The following is an 18,376-nucleotide window of genomic DNA, read 5'->3' on the forward strand; positions in this document are numbered from 1 at the left end:
CTCGACCTCCTCATCTCGCTCCAGTGGTGAGGGATTACGCTGGACCTCCTCTTCATCTGTTTCGTCCTCTTCGCAGGGTGGTAGGACACACCGCGGTTTCAACTTATCGGATGAATATACTGAAGAATAATGGCGCTGCGTACGGTGAGAACCTGGTAAGTCCTCTATTACGTAACGGTAATTTTTCAGTGACCGTGTAACTATGATTTGGGCCCTTATAATGAGGCTCCAGTTAACGTGAGTAGCCGGTACTGGGTGCTTCACTGTATTTCGCGTAACCTCTCGCCCCAACATTTGTCGGTTGTCGTTGTTGGCAACAGCATTGATAAGAGCGTTCTATTTGTTCTTGCGGCATGATCGTTTGCTCTAGGAATCCGTACTACATTTTTAATATGTTTGACACCGTTGTATTTACAGTAGTTTGCATACTCTCTGGACGAGGACAATGATGAGTTCGTTTGGTTGTCTACTTTTTGGAAAATGACCTAGGTGATCCAAATGAACGGGTTTGAACGCGATTGGTTCGATGTCATCAAAATGGTATTCACCCTCTTTCCAGCCTCCACAGTCTTTCCGTACAGCCAGTTGCGTGGAGTTTTCCGTGCATACGATGAGATGTTTCGAGTCGTGGGGTGTCCCTCCGCATGCCGGACACTCGTTGGGCACATCTGTATCTAATCTGCTCAGGTATGAGTTCAACCTGCTGCAGTAGCCAGAGCGAAGTTGGGCTATTATGGTCAGTGTCTCCCGAGGCAGACGAAGCTCCGTCTCGTCTATGTCAGGTGGTTGCGTGCCCAGAACGGCATTCACAGGTCTGGAGTCTACACAACTTGAGACTGACTCCCTGTGAATGCCGCTCAGGGCCTGTCGATAAGCTCAAGGACTTCATCCGTCAGTTCGTAAATGCCTTCTGGCATGTCTTGGCGAGGGCTTCTTTGTAAGCAGGTGTCCGGGTGTCCATGTCTGTGGCTCCCTACTAAGAATTGCTTGCAGAGCATTGTGTTTTGCTCCTAGCATTTCCGCCTCGTCGTGTAGGTGGTGTTCTGGCGCCATCAGAAGGCACCCAGTCGGTGTCCGTAGTGCAGTGTTTTGTGCAGTCCCTAGCTTCATCCTATGCGTCCTACTGGCCCCCTGCGACCACACTGGTGTTGCGTAATTTAGAACTGGCCGGCCAAGTGCCTTGTATGTTGCCAGCAACGTTTCTTTGTCTTTGCCTCAGATACTGCCGGCTAGCGACTTTGAGGACCTTTTTGCGGCTGTGTACTTTGTTGACAGTACCGGTTGTGTGCGCAGAGAAGGAGAGCAGACTGTCCAATGTTACTCCGAGGATTTTAGGGTTATTCACCGTCGGAATTGGTGTGTCATCAACGTGAATACCTAGCGGTAGTCTGACCTCCCTCGTCCAGGTGGTAATTAAGGTCCTAGAGGATTTTGTAGGGGAGATGGTTAGACTCCTAGCAGTGAAGTAGCGAGAAAACCTGTTTACTTTCGAGCAAAAGTCATCAATTCCATTCCCAGACGCCATTATCAAACAATCGTCAGCGTAAGAGACAATCGAGACTCCCTCTGGTGGTTGAGGGAGCTTGGAGATATAAAAGTTAAACAGTAATGGGGATACCACCTTGTGGAACCCCCTGTTTTATTTTTCTAGGTTTGCTCGATTTATATCTAAACATGACTGACGAGTGTCGACCACTCAGATAACTCCCTGACCACCGTTTGAGTATCTGTGGGAGTGAGAAGGCCTCTACGTGTTCTAGCAGCGTGGAGTGGCTGACGGTATCAAACAACTTTGGCAGGACCAACTCTACTACAATATTTCTCTCACAGGGGCGGTTGCGGTTTAGGCCACGTGTTATCTGAGCGTTGATTGCGTTAAGTGCTGTTGTGCTGTGGACTTTACGGAAACCATGCTAAGTGTTCGCTGGGGTCAGGTGGTTCGTATAATACGGGAGTAGCAAGGCCTCTATTGTCTTCGCTACCGGGGAAAGGAGTGTTATGGGACGATAAGACTCCCCTTTGTTGGCTGGTTTCCCCGGTTTGAGCAGTGAGACCACTCTCCCCATCTTCCAGATGTCTGGAATAACGAAAGTGGCCATTGACAGGTTGAGAACCTTGGCTAAATAGTCTACTCCCGCAGGACCCAAATTTTTCAGCATCAACATTCATATTCCGTCGGGTCCCATGTCTTTGAAGACTTTGGAGACCTGAACTTCACGGCTGGTGAAAACAAGAGGCGCACTTGCTGTTGGCAGTTTGTGCAGCCTTGTGGTCACTTGACACTTGGCTTTGTCCACCGTAGGATGCAGTATAAATTGCCGGCTAAAATAGCTCGCGCAACGCTCCGGGTCCGACGAAGCACGGTCACCAAATGATATTTCTATTCTGTCGTCGCGCTATGTAGGATTGAACAGTGACCTCACGCTTGACCAAAGCTTACTCACACCAGAGGTGAAGTTGTAGTCAGATGCTCTTCTAGCACAGCAACAGCACTTATCGCCATAAGCACATAGATAACACGTGTCCAAAATCGCAACCGCCCCTGTGAGAACTATTCTAATAGCGTTAGATCTGTCAAAGGTGTTTGATTCCGTCAGTCACTCCACGATGCTAGAAGACTTAGATTCCTCCTCTCTTCCACAGAGGATCAAACGGTGGTCGGCGAATTATCTGAGTGGTCGACACTCGTCAGTACTGTTTAGAGACAAATCGAGCAAACCTAAAAAAATAAAACAGGGTGTTCCACAGGGTGGTGTCCTTTTCCCATTACTGTTTAACTACTACTCAACCACCAGAGGGAGTCTCGATTGTCTCTTACGCAGACGATGGTTCGGTAAGGGTGTATGGGAACAGAATTGATGACTTGTGCTCGAAAGTAAACGGTTACCTCTCCGAGCTTTCTCGCTTCTTCAGTGCTAGGAGGCTAACCCCCTCCCCTAAAAAATCGTCAGCTTACCTGTTTACCACCTGGAGGAAGGAGGTCAGACTACCGCTAGGCATTCACGTCGATGACACCAATTCCGACGGTGAATAACCCGAAAATACTCGGAGGAACTTTCGGCAGTCTGCTGTCCTCTGCGTATGCAAACGCAACTGTCAACAAAGTACATAGCCATAACAAGGTCCTCAAGTCGCTAGCCTGCAGTACCTGGGGCAAAGAGTAAGAAACGTTGCTGGCTACAGACGACACCAATGCTCTGCAAGCAATTATTAGTAGGGAGCCACAGACGTGAACACCCGAACAGACACTTGCTTGCAGAGGATCCCTCGCCAAGGCGTGTCAGAAGGCATCTATACGAACTAACGGACGAAATTCAGAGGTTCATAAAGCAACCTCTGGACCTTTCAGCATATCGACAGGCACTGAGCGGCATTCACAGGGAGTCAGTCTCAAGGTACGTAGACTCCAGACCTGTGAATGCCGTTTTGGGCACACAACCACTTGACGTGGACACGACGGAGCTTTCTCTGCCTCGGGAGACTCGGACCACAATAGTCCAACTTCGCTCTGCCTACTGCAGCAGGTTAAACTCATACCTGAGCAGACTAGATGCAAATGTGTCCAATGAGTGTCCGGCATGAGGAGAAACACCCCACGACTCGAAACATCTCCTTCGCATGCCCAAAAAACCCCAAACATCTTACGCTTCTGTCCCTGTAGACAGACCCTATAGAGGCTGCGCGCTTCTTGGGTCTTCCGTTAGTTGAGCTTGACGAAAACGACTGAGATACTAGCCGCTCTGCGCGGGGTTGTTGTAGCCGCTACAGCAACAACAAAAATATACAGTATTTCTTCATAAAAGGCCGGAATCACCCCCCTTTTCCAAAAGTTTCATTATATTATTTTGTGCCAAAATTCTACTCCACATCCTATTTGGATCCAATATTTACAGAAATATCGTAGTTTTTGAATTTCTTGAAAATAACGTTATATGGGAACGGGCGTGGTTACAGTCCGATTTCCATTTTCAATACCAACCTACCTTGGATAAAGTGCAACGTACGCACCAAATTTCGTTTATATATATAAATTTTTGCTCGCGTTATCGCGTACACGGACAGACAGACATAGCTTAATCGACTTCTCCTTTCATTCTGATCATTTATGTATACATTTGTATATATCTATCTCGATACCTTTAGGCTGTTACATACAACCGTTATGCGACCAAAGTTATAATACCGTTGTGCAAAAAGTGCTCTCGGCTATAAAATTAAAATGTTAATAAGCCACAATAAAATTGACAAATGCATAATTTAGGATGAGCCTGGCTGAAACTATACAATAAAGCAAATTAATGTATAGAATTTACAATAATAACCACGCTGTCAAGTTTAAATAGCGGCAAGTCAGCTGCACTTGATAGTAGTAGGTTGAATAAGGAAATGAATGTTTATATCTATCTCGATTCCTTTACAAACTAGGGATGTTGCGAATGTGGAATTTAGACATGACGCGGATGCGAAATGCGGATGTCATGTATTTTTAAGAAATAATTTAGGTGGGTAAATTAGGTGATTCAGGTAAAAAAAAATTGAAAAGGTTAATAATTTTTAATAATCTGCCTTATCCTGAGTTTTGCCCGAAAAAAATTCACCCGAAAATTTGTATTCCGCCAATAGTAAATATGTACATGAAAACCAAAAGTGAAAAGTGAACCGGTTCGGGGAAAATTAAACTCATGACAAGACTGAATGTTTTTTTAGTACTTGAATTTAAAAATTGGAACATTGTACTTAATAAAAACTTTTTGAAGGGTTGGAAATCAAACCTGCGCCACTATATAACTACTCGCTCGAAGCGACAAACTTGAAAAACTTGAAACTTGGCAAAATTGTAAATTCTTTTCGATTGACACTGCACCAGTTGAGAGGACTTTGAGTTGTATTTATTTATTTTTATTGCGGTGCAATAATTACTTTTTGAGAATTTCATCGGGGCTGCAAATGTCGGATGTATCCTCCTGACTTTCATCTTCATAATCTAGCATCATGGCACAATCGTTGTTTAAACACCGTTTTTTTCGAAAGAATATTTCATTCTCATTCGTTTGGTTATTTCGGAATTTCTCACGTCTTTCGCATTTTTAGATTTTAGTTTTTGTAACTCATTTTTAATGCTTTCTTCTGTGACTGGTTAGATATACGTCTGTGCACTTGCACAATATTCCAGGGACCGAAAATAACAGTTATTTTTTTCCGAGTTAAATCTGGCCTAATATTTTTTATTCCGAAATAAACCTCCTATCCGGATAATAAAGAAACCGCTTATCCAAATTAAACAAATTTGGTATCATATGAAAGAGGGCTGAAATAGCTTTTAAACAGAAATAACGAATGAAGGTAACCACCTCTATTTAAATTTTTTTATAACTGAAAACTAAAGAAATTCATGTAAATACATACCTGACCCAATGCTTGTTCTATGGTAATTAATTAACATTTTTTATTGAAATATTTTTCAGTGTGTGGCTTTCCTCTTTCAGACATTTCAGTTTTAATCCTATTTAAGTCCTTTTTCATTGGATACCAAACTTATTTAATTTGGATAAGCGGTTTGGTTATTATCCGGAAAGTACTTTTATTTTGGAATAAAAAATATTTGGCCAGGTTTAACTCATAAAAAAATAACTGTAATTTTCGGCCCCTTCAATATTCGCATTTGCAAAAGATCCGCATTGATTTTTGCGAAAGCGAAAGCCACTGTGTGCCAAATATAAAAATAAAATTGCCAAAAAAGGTGCCATCCTTTTTAATGCTTCCCATTTAGCAACAAAATAAGAACCACATTTTAAAACAAAAGTCCAATGCCAAAATAAGATAAGCCAGTTGCATAACCTTTGGAAATTAGACAATTTTAGTTGAGAAAAAGAAGTACACACAAAGGTGTTCACAAAAATGTATGGAAATGTTACTATTTTTCAAAAGTGCCATTTTGGCATTTTGTGCCAAGTTGAAAAATTAAGTTCCATTTGATGTTTGAGCCAAGTTGGCAGCCCTGGCTGCAACCCTTTCGGAAACCTGTGCAGCATTGCCAGCTATCAGTTGTTTTTCAAAGACAGCTGTATGAAGGAAAATAAAGTGGAGAGGAATTAAAAAAACATTCATAAAATGCTTATCTATGGTAAAATTGTTTGATGTTACATATTTTGAAGGAAATGATTCTATTCCATTTGCAATTATAGCAGCAGAGTAAGAGCGCGCTATGGAAGTGAATTCCCAAATATATGCGGAGCTGTCGGGCATAGTGACTTATATACGTTTATATATACGAAAGGCAAATTTTTCTGTTTAAAAGAACACCACTAATATTTCCTGCAAACACACATCGATTTACATCTTTTATCTCGCTTCCGACACCGAATTGTTTTCGTACAAAATTACGCAAAAAAGCTGTTAATTTCTCACTCGTTCGTTTTTAGGCATGCCAGTGTTACGAATTTCGAAAGTTCGAAAATACGATTCGGATTGCAGCATACTATTTCTACGATTCGTAGCAAAATCCGACTACGAAAGAGTTGCAGAATAGGGGTGATAGTTTAGTATGACCTTGTTGAAACTACATATACAATAAAGCAAATTAATGTTTAGAATTTACAATAACAACCACGCTGTCAAGTTTAAATGCACTTGATAGTAGTTAAGGAAATGAATTAGAAACAAGAGTTTACGGGGAGTGCGTAGCTCAGTGGTTAGCGCTTCTGACTTTGCACATCGATGATGCGAGTTCGATCCCTGATGAAGTCTAGAAAAAGGAGTCTGACGAGGAGATGTGGTGATCTCCGAAATAGCAGCTATAATTTCTAACGCTTATACTTTATTGCTTTTTCCATTTGTCCTAAAAAACGTGATCGCGGTACAAAGCTCAATAACAATATTAAAAATAACATGTTAATAAGCCACAATAAAATTTATAAATAATATAATTGAAGAAGATGCAATTTTAATATCATTCGCTGTCATATCACCATTCATGAATACCTCGACCCCCGACCATAGCGGATTTTGTACTTGACATTCCAATTCAATCACCCGCAGAAACAAAAACTAAACACCGATGCCAGTCTCATTAGAAATGTCCACCTGCTCAGCGACGAAGTATTTACACAGGAAAACAACAAGAAAAAAAATAGAATATAACTAGAAATATTATTACAAACAACAGTAAACAAAACTAACAAAAAATACATTGGACTAACATACATACCAGGACTAACAAATAACCAAGTACTCCGGAGAACAATAAAAATTGAGAATAAAAAAATATATCCACACAAGCCCCATAATACACTCAACAAATTATTTACGAAAACCAATGACAAGATTGATAAGGAGCAACAACACAATGCAGTGTATCAAATAAAGTGCAAGGGCAATGATAACGAAAGCTGAAATAAATGCTACGTAGGCACAACAAAAAGGTCGTTGGGTGTAAGAATTTATGAACATAGAGCGGGCGCGAGAAACAAAAAGATAACAACAGCCCTGGCTCAACACTTGACAACGCACGAAAATATAGCGGACTTCGGCAACACGCAAATTTTGGACATCGAAAGAGGAGAATGACACTGGAGATCCTACGAATACAACAACAATTGGACAACGCAATAAATTTCAAGGAAGACTTCGACAAAACGAAAAATACATATACATCTGTAATAAAATTAAAATATAAATAACATGAATTCGATTAATTATTCCTAAACGTTGTATTATTTTCAAATTGTGCAAATCAAATTAATGTAAAATTACTTTCAATATTTAATGTGAGTTCCAAGTACTATTATGTGTGTATGTGATTTTTGTTATATACACTTAGGTCTTTTTTATGCGGTACATGCGTTCCTCAGAAAGCCGCATAAAAAGTTAGTCCAGTCAGTTATTTCTTCAGTTCTACACTTATTACTCCATGTAAAAGTGAACATCAATGAAATATATATATTTAGTCAGTATTTTAACCAAAAACAAAAAAAAAGTATAACAATAAATTCATGAATTATGTAAGAATACAAAGACAAATTATTTATCAGAAGCATTGTCTCACGCTGCGTTTACATAAGACAATTTGTGAATATGTATTAGTTGTCAAATTGTTGTGTAAAGTAGGCGTCCAGACAATTATAAAGACAATACATTTTTCAGCAACCGCCGCACAGTGGGGCAAAAAAGGTTGCTGTGGACAAATCAATTTTGAGAACCCAAATATTTTTTATTTTTTTTTGTATAATATGTACATATATGTTTATTGAATCTTTCTTTCGAAACTAACAATAAGTTTTCAAATCTTAAAAACTACCATTAAATTTAGAATTTCTGCGGCAATGCTTACAAATTGTTTATTTTTTCATACATATATATTTATTAAAGTTCATGCGACTGTCGGAATGGACAAGATTCCGAGCAGCAGGATCGCTGGATATCGTGCTGGGCAGGCGGTCTGAAAGGACGAGTTCCAGAGCCGCACTGCCTGGGCGGGTGGAAAGGACTAGTTTCCACACCGCGTCTTCGCTTCTCTATATTATTTTTTTTAAATAATAAATAATAATAATAATATCCCAACGGTTTTTACCCTCCATTCCCGCCCATCCGCACGAGGGGCGCAGTCCGCATGACGTACGGAACCAATATTTTAAATTTTTGTGCCGAGTCACGATAGGCAGGAGTTTGTTAAGTGTCGAGATCTAAAACTGTTCAGCTACAGAACTAAATTCATCAGCTGATTTTATGTATATATGTCAATAATTCACTTATTGAGAGAGGAGAGTATCGCTTTCTTAATGCTGAAAAGCGGATCTGATATATCAAACGTGCTGGAATGAGAGTTAAAATCCTGGCATAAGCAACGGAATGGGTCGTGCAATTCAAAATTGGTTTTACAAGCTTTCAGAAATATGGGACAAAAGTGTCTTTATACGCGTGACGGAACATTAAAGCTTACATCAGCCAGAAGAGACGGACTTGAAATTGAGCCTGTCAGTAATTTAACCATAAAAATTATACCAAGCATTTCCCTGCGACTGGCAAGTGTAGGAAGGTTAATAAGTTTTAAGCGACTCGTATAAGGTGGAAGACTATATTGAGAATCCCATCGGAAATTTTTTAAAGCAAAAAGTAGGAATTGTTTTTGAATTGATTCTATCTTGTCTGAGTAAATTTGATACCTTGGATTCCAAACCACCGAGCCGTATTCCAGAATCGGCCTAACTAATGTTGTAAACAGGGTTTTAGTGATATACGGGTCACTAAATTCCTTTGACCATCGTTTCACAAATGCAAGTACACCTTTAGCCTTGTTGACTGTCACATTAATGTGAAGATTAAAATTAAGCTTAGGATCCATTGTGATACCAAGGTCCACAAAATTGTATACCTGTTCCAGGTTATGGTTACCTATTATATAAGAAACTGGCAGAACAGCTCTTCGCGAGAAGCACATTACTTTACATTTCTTAAGATTTAGAGGCATAAGATTTACTTTACACCAGTAAGCCATGCTGTTTAAGTCTGATTGTAGCAAAGACCTTTCTTCAATTGAAACGTACGATTTATAAAGTTTTACATCATCTGCATACATTAAAATTTTGGAGAATTTTATATCTGTAGAAATATCGTTTATAAAAAGCAAGAACAGAATCGGGCCTAGGTGGCTACCCTGAGGGACTCCTGAAGTAACATCAATGACGTCAGAGATAGTATTTTTAAACAATACCCTTTGTGATCTATCATAGAGGTATGAAGAGATCCAACGTAGAAAATTAGGTGGAAGACCAAGAAGATCAAGTTTATAGATGAGCAACGAGTGGCACACTTTGTCAAATGCTTTACTGAAATCAGTATATATAACATCAACAGTTTTGCTCTCACTAAATGCTTTTGAGATATAGGATGTTAATTCAAGTAAATTTGTAGAAGTTGATTTGCCCTTGCAAAATCCATGTTGACTGTATGAAATGCTTGAAGTGATAGAATGCGTCAACCGATTTGTTATAATTGCTTCAAATAATTTAGGAATTGCAGAAAGCTTAGCTATGCTCCGGTAGTTCTCCACTGAAGACCTGCTACCGCTTTTATGTAAGGGGGTTATGAACGATTCCTTCCATACAGTTGGAAGAACGCCCTCTTTAAGAGACAAATTAAATAAGGCTGTTAACGGCTCATAGAGATAATCAGCACAATTTCTAAGAAAACAAGTGGGGATCTGGTCAGGACCATAACTAAAAGACTGCTTTAAGGACTTCAGGTAAACTAAAACATCATCGGGAGATATTATAGGGTTATGTATTGAGTTAATTGAACTTAGTTTAAAAGGATAGTCAAAGGATGCTTGGGAGTTAGTGGAATAATTGGATTTAAAAAACTGAGCGAACATGTTAGAAATTGTTTGATTATCACCAGAGACGGTATTTTGATACTTCATGGCGGAAGGAAACCCACGTACATTTCGCTTGGAGTTTACGAAATCATAAAATGATTTGGGGTTATATATTATACGTCGTTTGATTTTACACAAGTAATCTTTATAACACTTTTTGTTTAATTCAAAGAACTTGTGACGCAAAAGTGAGTATTTTACATAGTATGAGTGTAAGCCGGTTTTTTTGTGTAATCTAAAATAACGTGACTTTCTGTTTTTCAAGTTTCTCAGTTCTTTAGTGAACCATAACTGTGTTTGTTCTACAGGAACACACATGCGTTTAGGCACATACTTTTCAAATAATCTATGTACAGTAAAATTAAAATGTGCAACGCTTTGCTCAACTTTATCTTTGTATATAGGCCACGACAATTAAGACAATTCTTTATTCAGTTTTTTAAAGTTGGCTTGCGAAAAATCAAAGCGAATATTTGGCTCGTATGTTTGGACATCGCAATTTTGACCATCGTTTATAATTTCGTAAGATATCTCAATAGCAGGGTGGTAGACATCTTCGGGCAAAACTAGTGGGTCACATTTATTTACAGCCGACTTAGATTATCATCAACATAAACAAGATCTAATACTTTGCCAAACTTATTGCGAAGTACATTAACTTGATTCAGGCAGAGTTCAGCCATCTCCGCTAAAAATACGTTGTTGCACGCGCTAGACGAGAAAGGTACAATATCATTGTCAATGATGTTCCATGATACATTTGGTAAATTAAAGTCACCCAACACAATCAATGAATCAGAGGGTTTAATCATTGAATTAATTGATTTCAGTAAGGATACATGTTGTGAATACACTGATAAGTCAGATCGGGGAGGAATATAGCATAGAGCTAAGTAAGTAAACCCCCTTCCAACCTGAACACGAATGCATTTGAATTCTGCAGATTCTATGTGTGGAAGACTAACTTCTTCAGATGGTATTGAAGAGTCTACGGCAAAGAGTACGCCACCGCCGACTCTGTCCTCCCGATCTTTTCTGTAGATATGATAATTATTTGAAAGAATCTCTGAATTAAAAGTGTGAGGTTTGAGCCAAGTTTCAGTCAAAGAAATTATATTATAATTGCATTCAAGGCCATTAAGATATAAATTCGTTAATTTAGTATTTATGCCTCTTACGTTTTGATAATAAATACTTAAAGCAGATTTAGTAATCAGTTTTTGGGTTCTGTATTCTGACGGGGAATATTTGCTAAATTATTATTTTTGTTGGGCCTATACTCAAATTCACGAACGAAAGCTCCGGAGGGCCAAAAAGAACTACTAAGCAGCATGTCAAAATTTTCTAAATTTACGTCTATTTTAAATGAAGAAATATTTCTTTCATATTTAAAGTTAAATTTTCTGATACTTAAGTTGACAGTTTTAACTTTGGACGAGATGTAAAACTTTATATCGTCCTCGGAAGTATCCCTCGAAAATCTAGATACAAATATAGACTTCTTTGGGGGAACCACAACCAGTCTCCTAGTATCAGACTCGATTACCGGCGGACGGGGTTGAGTAACTGAGTTACTAGTTGAGGGTAGAGTAAGCGTTGGAAGATTGGATGGCGGTGCCACAACTTCTACGGGGGACGGGGAAGATACTGCAGGGTCGTTATTATTAGAAGCAGACTTTGATATATGTTCTTTTGAGGAAGATAACTCCGTTGTCTGTGGACATGGAGAAGAAAGATTAATTAAGTCATTCGGAAGAGTGTTCTGACGTGGAACGGTCCTTTCATTAGGCGGACTATGAAGACGCTTACGTTTTGACACACGAATGTCCTTCATAGATTGTACGGTATCTAAGCATTTAAAAGATTTAAATACATTTTCGTAATGTTTAAATTTTTCGGTCAGTACCGACAACTCTCTCCCTACCTCAGAAAACCCATTTCTGGTTTGCCTAAACAACTTAAAGAGATCAACTTCGGTTGACCTGCACTTTAAGCAAGACCAGCGAAGACCTTTGCCATCATTAATAGCGTCCAGAATTCTTCCTGTCAAACCAGCACATTTTAGATGGCAAATACCATCACAGAGCCAGCACGATAAGTAGCGTTCAGATTCGCTTTTGATTTGGCAGTTATCAAGATCACACTTCATATTGAGCATATTTAGCTTAAAAATATATGCAGCGAACAGTTTGAGTATCACTGTAATGTGACACTTAGTAAACGCAGCGCAAACAGCTGTGACAAGAAATACCAAACGAAGTAAACAAAAAGAGCAAAAAGAAATGTGCAAAAATAGAAACGATCTCAGTTAACTACAAAGGAATAGCAACAACAATGATAACAACAAATGACTCGGCAAGATTAGATGTAAGCTAGTGAAATTTAATTAAATTTAATAAAAACCACAAAAATCACAAAACTTTCACTTAGCTTCGGTTATTATCACACTAAGATGCTCGTAGGCACTTTTTATAGCAACTTTTACTCAAAATTAGCACAATAAACTTTGCAAAATACAAAGACCAATCAAGGCACAAATAAGTAGAACTTCACAGCTTGACGTTTGCACAGAAATATTTAAGTAATTACAATCCAGTAGGCTGTATTCGGTCGGAAAGGACACGTTTCCGAGCCGCACTGACACTGGTGTTGGGTAGTCGGTCTGAAAGGACGAGTTCCAGAGCCGAAGTTGATATATTGCGGATATCGGAATTTTTTATATTGCGCATCATTTGATAATATCGGAGAAATCCTTTCTTTTTAGTCTTCTTGCATATCTCGGGCTAAGAAGATCTCTCGCTAGTCGATTTGGATGGTTCATTAACCGTGCTGAGTAACTGGTGCTTAGCCCTCTTATGTCCTCGTGCACCGTATTTACATTAAGATCTTTGTGGATATTCGTATTTTTTATGTACCACAGTGCTCCGCATATGGCGCGTAAATATTTGACTGCAGTATTTGTGAATACACTTGCTTTCGTTAACCTTGATCCTCCAAGAACCTAGCAATAGCTCTAACTTTTTCAAATATTCTTGCAGCATGTAAGAAGCCTCTTTAGGGTCTGAACTATTGCTTAGGATAGCTGTGTCATCAGCAAACGTTGAAATGGTTAGACTATCAATAGTTGACAGCTCACGAGTGTATATTACGTACAATATGGGTCCTAGAACACTGTCTTGAGGGACACCTGCATATATTGGGTGACTTTTCATTCTAAAGGAATTCTGCCTGACTCTGAAGTTTTTCCCCAGCAGAAAGCTTTCCAGAATTGCATGCGTATTTGCAGGGAGTGAAATCTTTAGTTTGTATATGAGGCCATCATGCCAGACTTTGTCAAAAGCTTGAGAGATGTCCAAAAATTGCTTCCCATCGAAGGCTTTTCTAATACAAGAAACAATTATTTAACTTGTTCTACAGTGCCATGTTTTTCACGAAAACCAAACTAATGTGGTGGTATTATTTGGTTACTTGTTAGTGAAAGTTGTATTTTTTTCAATAGAAGTTTTTCAAATATTTTGGAAAATACAGAAATCGGGCTAATCGGTCGATATAAACTTACTACCGTCGGATCTTTGCCTGGCTTTGGCACCATAATTATTTCCGAAAGTTTCCATAAGTCGGGGGAGTGGCCCAGCTTAAGCATGTTATTAAAAATGTGTAACAAAAAATGTACGGCAGTTTGTGGAAGCTCCTTTATCATTTCACCTGTAATCCTATCGTAACCAGGCGCTTTATTCTTCTCAATATCATGAACAATGGTGTTAATTAAATCTTTCTTTTTAACCCGAAGCGGATTTGTGGTAAGGCTACTGTGGGGTATTGAAATATTGGAAGGATGAGAGCCTTCATCGGGTCTAAAGACTTGTGAAAGATGAAAGGCGAAAGCGTTTGCTTTATCCTCATCATTCCTCGCCCAGCTTCCGTTCTGAGTACGTAATGGTGCTTCTCGAAGAACGGGCCTCTTCGCATGCTTCAGTGTTCGCCAAAGGGAGTAGTCAGTCTGTTTCGAAGCAGACAAGGCCTGAAGGATCGACTGCGTACTTCTTTCTTTTTCGTATTTCCTTTGTACACGCATTCAGCTCCTGTTTAGCTTAGGAGTGCGAATTCTTTGTTGTTCGCTTCTTAATTTGCGCTTTTTACTTATTAAGTTAAGCAGTGATCGGACTTCTACCACATTGTGGTAGATCTGCCACTTTTTTGAGCATCTACCACATCTACCACACAAGGTCCGAAATCTACCACATATTCGCGTTTTTGAGTAGTTTTATTTTTGCTCGACATGATTTTCTTAATTTTAAGAGCAAAAATTGTCCAACATTAAACACTAACAGGTAGAATGGGACGATAAAATAAACCGTAAAATAGTAAATTTTCTCAATATTCAATTTTTCGACAGGAAACGTGGTTTTATTATGTTAAATTGCAAAATATATGATTTTTAAAAAAGAATTAATAGCGCAAAACAACCGCTTTTTGTGACAGTATTAGCAAATTTTAGTGCATCTAAAGTTTCTAAAGCGTTGTTTACTTTTACTTGAGAATTGTCAAAATCGGCAAATCCCAAGTAGCGGTTTCTGGAACGTGCCACATTTGTTCGCTACATCGTGATGTGATAAATAGAAAAGCTGGCAGCACTCCGCAAGGTTGCAGAAATCTTAAAAAAAATGTTCGAAAAATATCTTGATATGGAAGGAACTGCTTTACACTGTCAAGGAAAAAAATTGCCAAAACTCAACGCAAGTTTTAGCAACTTTAATCTTGCACTTTATTGTACTAAAATTAATTTTTTTTTAGATTCTAATTAAAATGTTTGCAATTTAGGTGAAATCTTGCAGAATTTTTCAAATTTTTGTACAAAGTTTGATCCAAAACCTTAGATCTACCACATTTTTTTGAAATCTACCACATTTTTTTCCAGATTCTACCACACACATATTTTTTGAAGTCCGATCACTGAAGTTAAGAATGTTCTGGGTGTGCAGGCCAGGGCAGTAAGAACTGCGATGTTTAATAGACGGATTTGGTGTTGCAATTTCCGCGGCCTTAACTATTATATCAGTGAGATTTTCAGCTGCCCTGTGGATATCATTCTTGTCCCGAATAGGAATTTGCGGGTCAATGTGCGAACTGACATAAACATTGATAATGTTATGAGGCAGGGTGAATGATCTGAAGAAAGATCAAATAATGCTTCAGTATTAACTCGGTGTCGCGCAATACCCTTTGTTACACTAAAGTCAATAAGATCGGGTATTTTTTGGGGGTCAGATGGCCAATACGTTGGCTGACCAGTAGAGAAGACGTCAAATCCTCTGTTCCGGATTACGTTATATAGATTTCTACCCTTTGGTGTAATCAATCTAGATCCGCAGAATGTGTGTTTGGCATTGTAATCTCCTGCTACAATAAACTTACTGCCAAACTTTAAGAAAAAGTCATTAAATTGTTTTTCTGTTATGTTATGAAGGGGGGGCAGTATATAACAGATACAGTAAGGCCACCCAAGTGGTCATCAATATTTATTGCAGCGTTATGAATAAACTCATCACTTTGCGATTCTAATTCATAATGCTTTATTCTGTTACGAATGAGAATGGCTGTTCCACTTCGGGCTCTACGTTGTGGATGCTTAAAGATGAAACAGACGGTAGCGTTGATCAGGATTAACTCGGACTTAATCCGGATCAACTGCAGTTAATTCCCGAGTTGATCCGGATCAACGCAGCCGTCTGTTTATGCTTTTAGTATCATAGAATTTGTACCCATTAATTTGAAAGTTATTAAATTGCGAAATGTGGGTTTCAGATACAAGCAAAACGTCTATATGATATCGCTCTAGGAAAATTTCTAGTTTGTCCCGTTCGCATTCCAAAAACAAATTTTGAGATTATTCATGGTTTAGCTAAAATTGAAGTAATAGATTTTGATTTTCAATCAAATCTTGTGCCATGCTCTGCATTGCTATCATTTGCTCCTGCATAACTTTCATAAAGTTCTTTATAGTAGCTTCTAGGTTACTTCTATTCTGACCAAAAATAGGTTGTGTCGGAGCAGTATTTTTGAGCATTTGTGCATATGAAGTAAAGTTATTAACAGTCATTGGCGCAGACCTTGGCTTAGCGGGTTCTGGTATAGGGTTATGCATAATAGGAATATTTTTGGGAATTGTTTTCTCTTCCATTGAGATATAAACTAGACAAACCTCTATAGTTAGCAGTGTGATTTCCACCGCAGTTACTGCACTTTTTGGAGTTTGGGTCCATTTTTGGTTTCACACATTCTTTAGAAGTGTGTAGATCCCTACAGATAACACAGACACCAGTAGCGACGTGTGTGACCAAATTAATGGCAGTTATGACATTGAACAGGGCCTCTACGATTATGGGGTTCTTCTACGGAGATTTTACGGTGTACAAGATATCTCAATTGATATATTTGATGTACTTCCCCTTTCTTCAGATTATGAAAGTCAGGTTCTAGTTCTATTTTGAACATCGGTTGAGCGATGTTTTCTTTATTTTTGATGCTGAAAACAGTGCGCACCTTAAAACCTTCTTCCCTAAGAGCATTTTCTATCTCTTGTGAGTTCACACTGGACTCGATGCCTTTTATGACAACTTCTAGTCCTCGACTACTTTTAAGTTGATAGTTTCTTACACTTATCAAACTCATTGGTAATTTTATGAAAAATATCTTCGTTTTGGCCTGTATTTTCACTTCGTGTATATTACCCTTTTTAATAGGAACCATATGAAAATTATTTTTCCCTACTAGTTTTAAGAGAGTATCTACCAGATCATTATAACTTTGTTCTCGCAGATAAATAGGTGGAGGCTTGCATTTTTTAACTACCTGTTGGTTAGAATCATTATTCATATCAGCGAGAATACTAAAATGATTATTCTCCGCCGATGTAGATGTACCTGAAGTGACTACTTTCAAAATTTTATTTTTCGGGCTTTGTTTTCCATTTTTTCGGGTATGCGCTTTCGCTTTATTAAAATGTAGCGATCTAACCCAGTCTGACCAGTAGCATTTTTTGCTTGTTTTTTTTCTTTTTGTTTCTTGCCGTCGAAGGATTAGTATCGGCAGCTGCGTTCTTGTCCGCATTGATCACTGCTGGAGAGCAAGATGGTGCTCTTTGCTTGGCTGCATCTGCTGTTTGTGATGGTGTGTTGGCAGTATAGTTTTCTTTAGCGTTGTTGTTGCTGGTTTTGCTTTTTGGGCTGTATGCAGTAATTGTCAAATATGAATTTCCTTTGCTTGCGCTTTGCATTGAGAACCTGCGTTCCTTTATTTCTAATTTATTTATTTTTATACACACAATGTCTTATTGTTTATTTAGGTATTTTTCGCGATCACGGTTTGATTTTTTATACTGCTGAGGGCAGTTCGCGACGACACAAACTCCGATAATAGTTCAATGTGTCTTTCGATGATTAAGTATTATTAGTTACACGATAAATATGATTTTTTATGGAGCCAATAAAGAACACGTCCGTACTCAACGCAACTGCAGAGCCATGGGCCCAAATATGAACCGATTTTAAGTTTCTTTTTTTTAAATAAAAGATGATTAAATTTCGCGTCGATTTATCCATGGCGCTTTTTAAAAAAAGCTCTGGTTTTTTATTTATTTATGTTGAAAAATGAAAGAAAAAAAATTTCACGTTTGAATGCTTCCACTTTTTTGGAAATACTTAAAATTAATTTCAAATGCCTGCAATTATTTAAAAAGCTATTCATAAACGTTTTTCCAGAGGAAACATTCAATTAAGAAATATTTTTAATTTGCCTTCTATACTGATACATATCCTGAAAGCCTTTTTTTTCTAATCGAAAAACTTGAGCCTCAAGGGATGCTAATAGAAGAATAATTTCGATATATCAAGTTTTCACACAACATATCTGGAAGTATTCATCGTAGAGTGCTGCAACTTAGTACAGATATATATAATACTAGCTTATACCCGCGGGTTTCACCCCGCGCTTTTATACAAATAT

The 18,376-nt window shown here is 38.4% G+C and overlaps 1 protein-coding gene across 2 annotated transcripts in view; it reads left to right on the top strand.

The window, feature by feature from the left end:
- Nucleotides 1–18,376, top strand: part of LOC118734190 (ras-related protein Rab-40C) — a 120,101-nt gene that overhangs the window by 77,893 nt on the left and 23,832 nt on the right. Inside the window, exon 1 of one of the 2 annotated variants that reach the window (XM_036463911.1) lies at nt 96–155. The exons of the other annotated variant lie outside the window; for it this stretch is intronic. Within the exon in view, the coding sequence (XP_036319804.1) occupies nt 111–155 (45 nt within the window). The 5' untranslated portion in view covers nt 96–110. Of the gene's footprint in view, nt 1–95; nt 156–18,376 lie in introns of those variants that run through there. 2 annotated transcript variants of the gene reach the window in all.

Source organism: Rhagoletis pomonella, unplaced genomic scaffold, assembly GCF_013731165.1.
Source record: "Rhagoletis pomonella isolate Grant_MI unplaced genomic scaffold, Rhpom_1.0 Rhpom_scaffold_00002, whole genome shotgun sequence".
NCBI lineage: Eukaryota > Metazoa > Arthropoda > Insecta > Diptera > Tephritidae > Rhagoletis > Rhagoletis pomonella.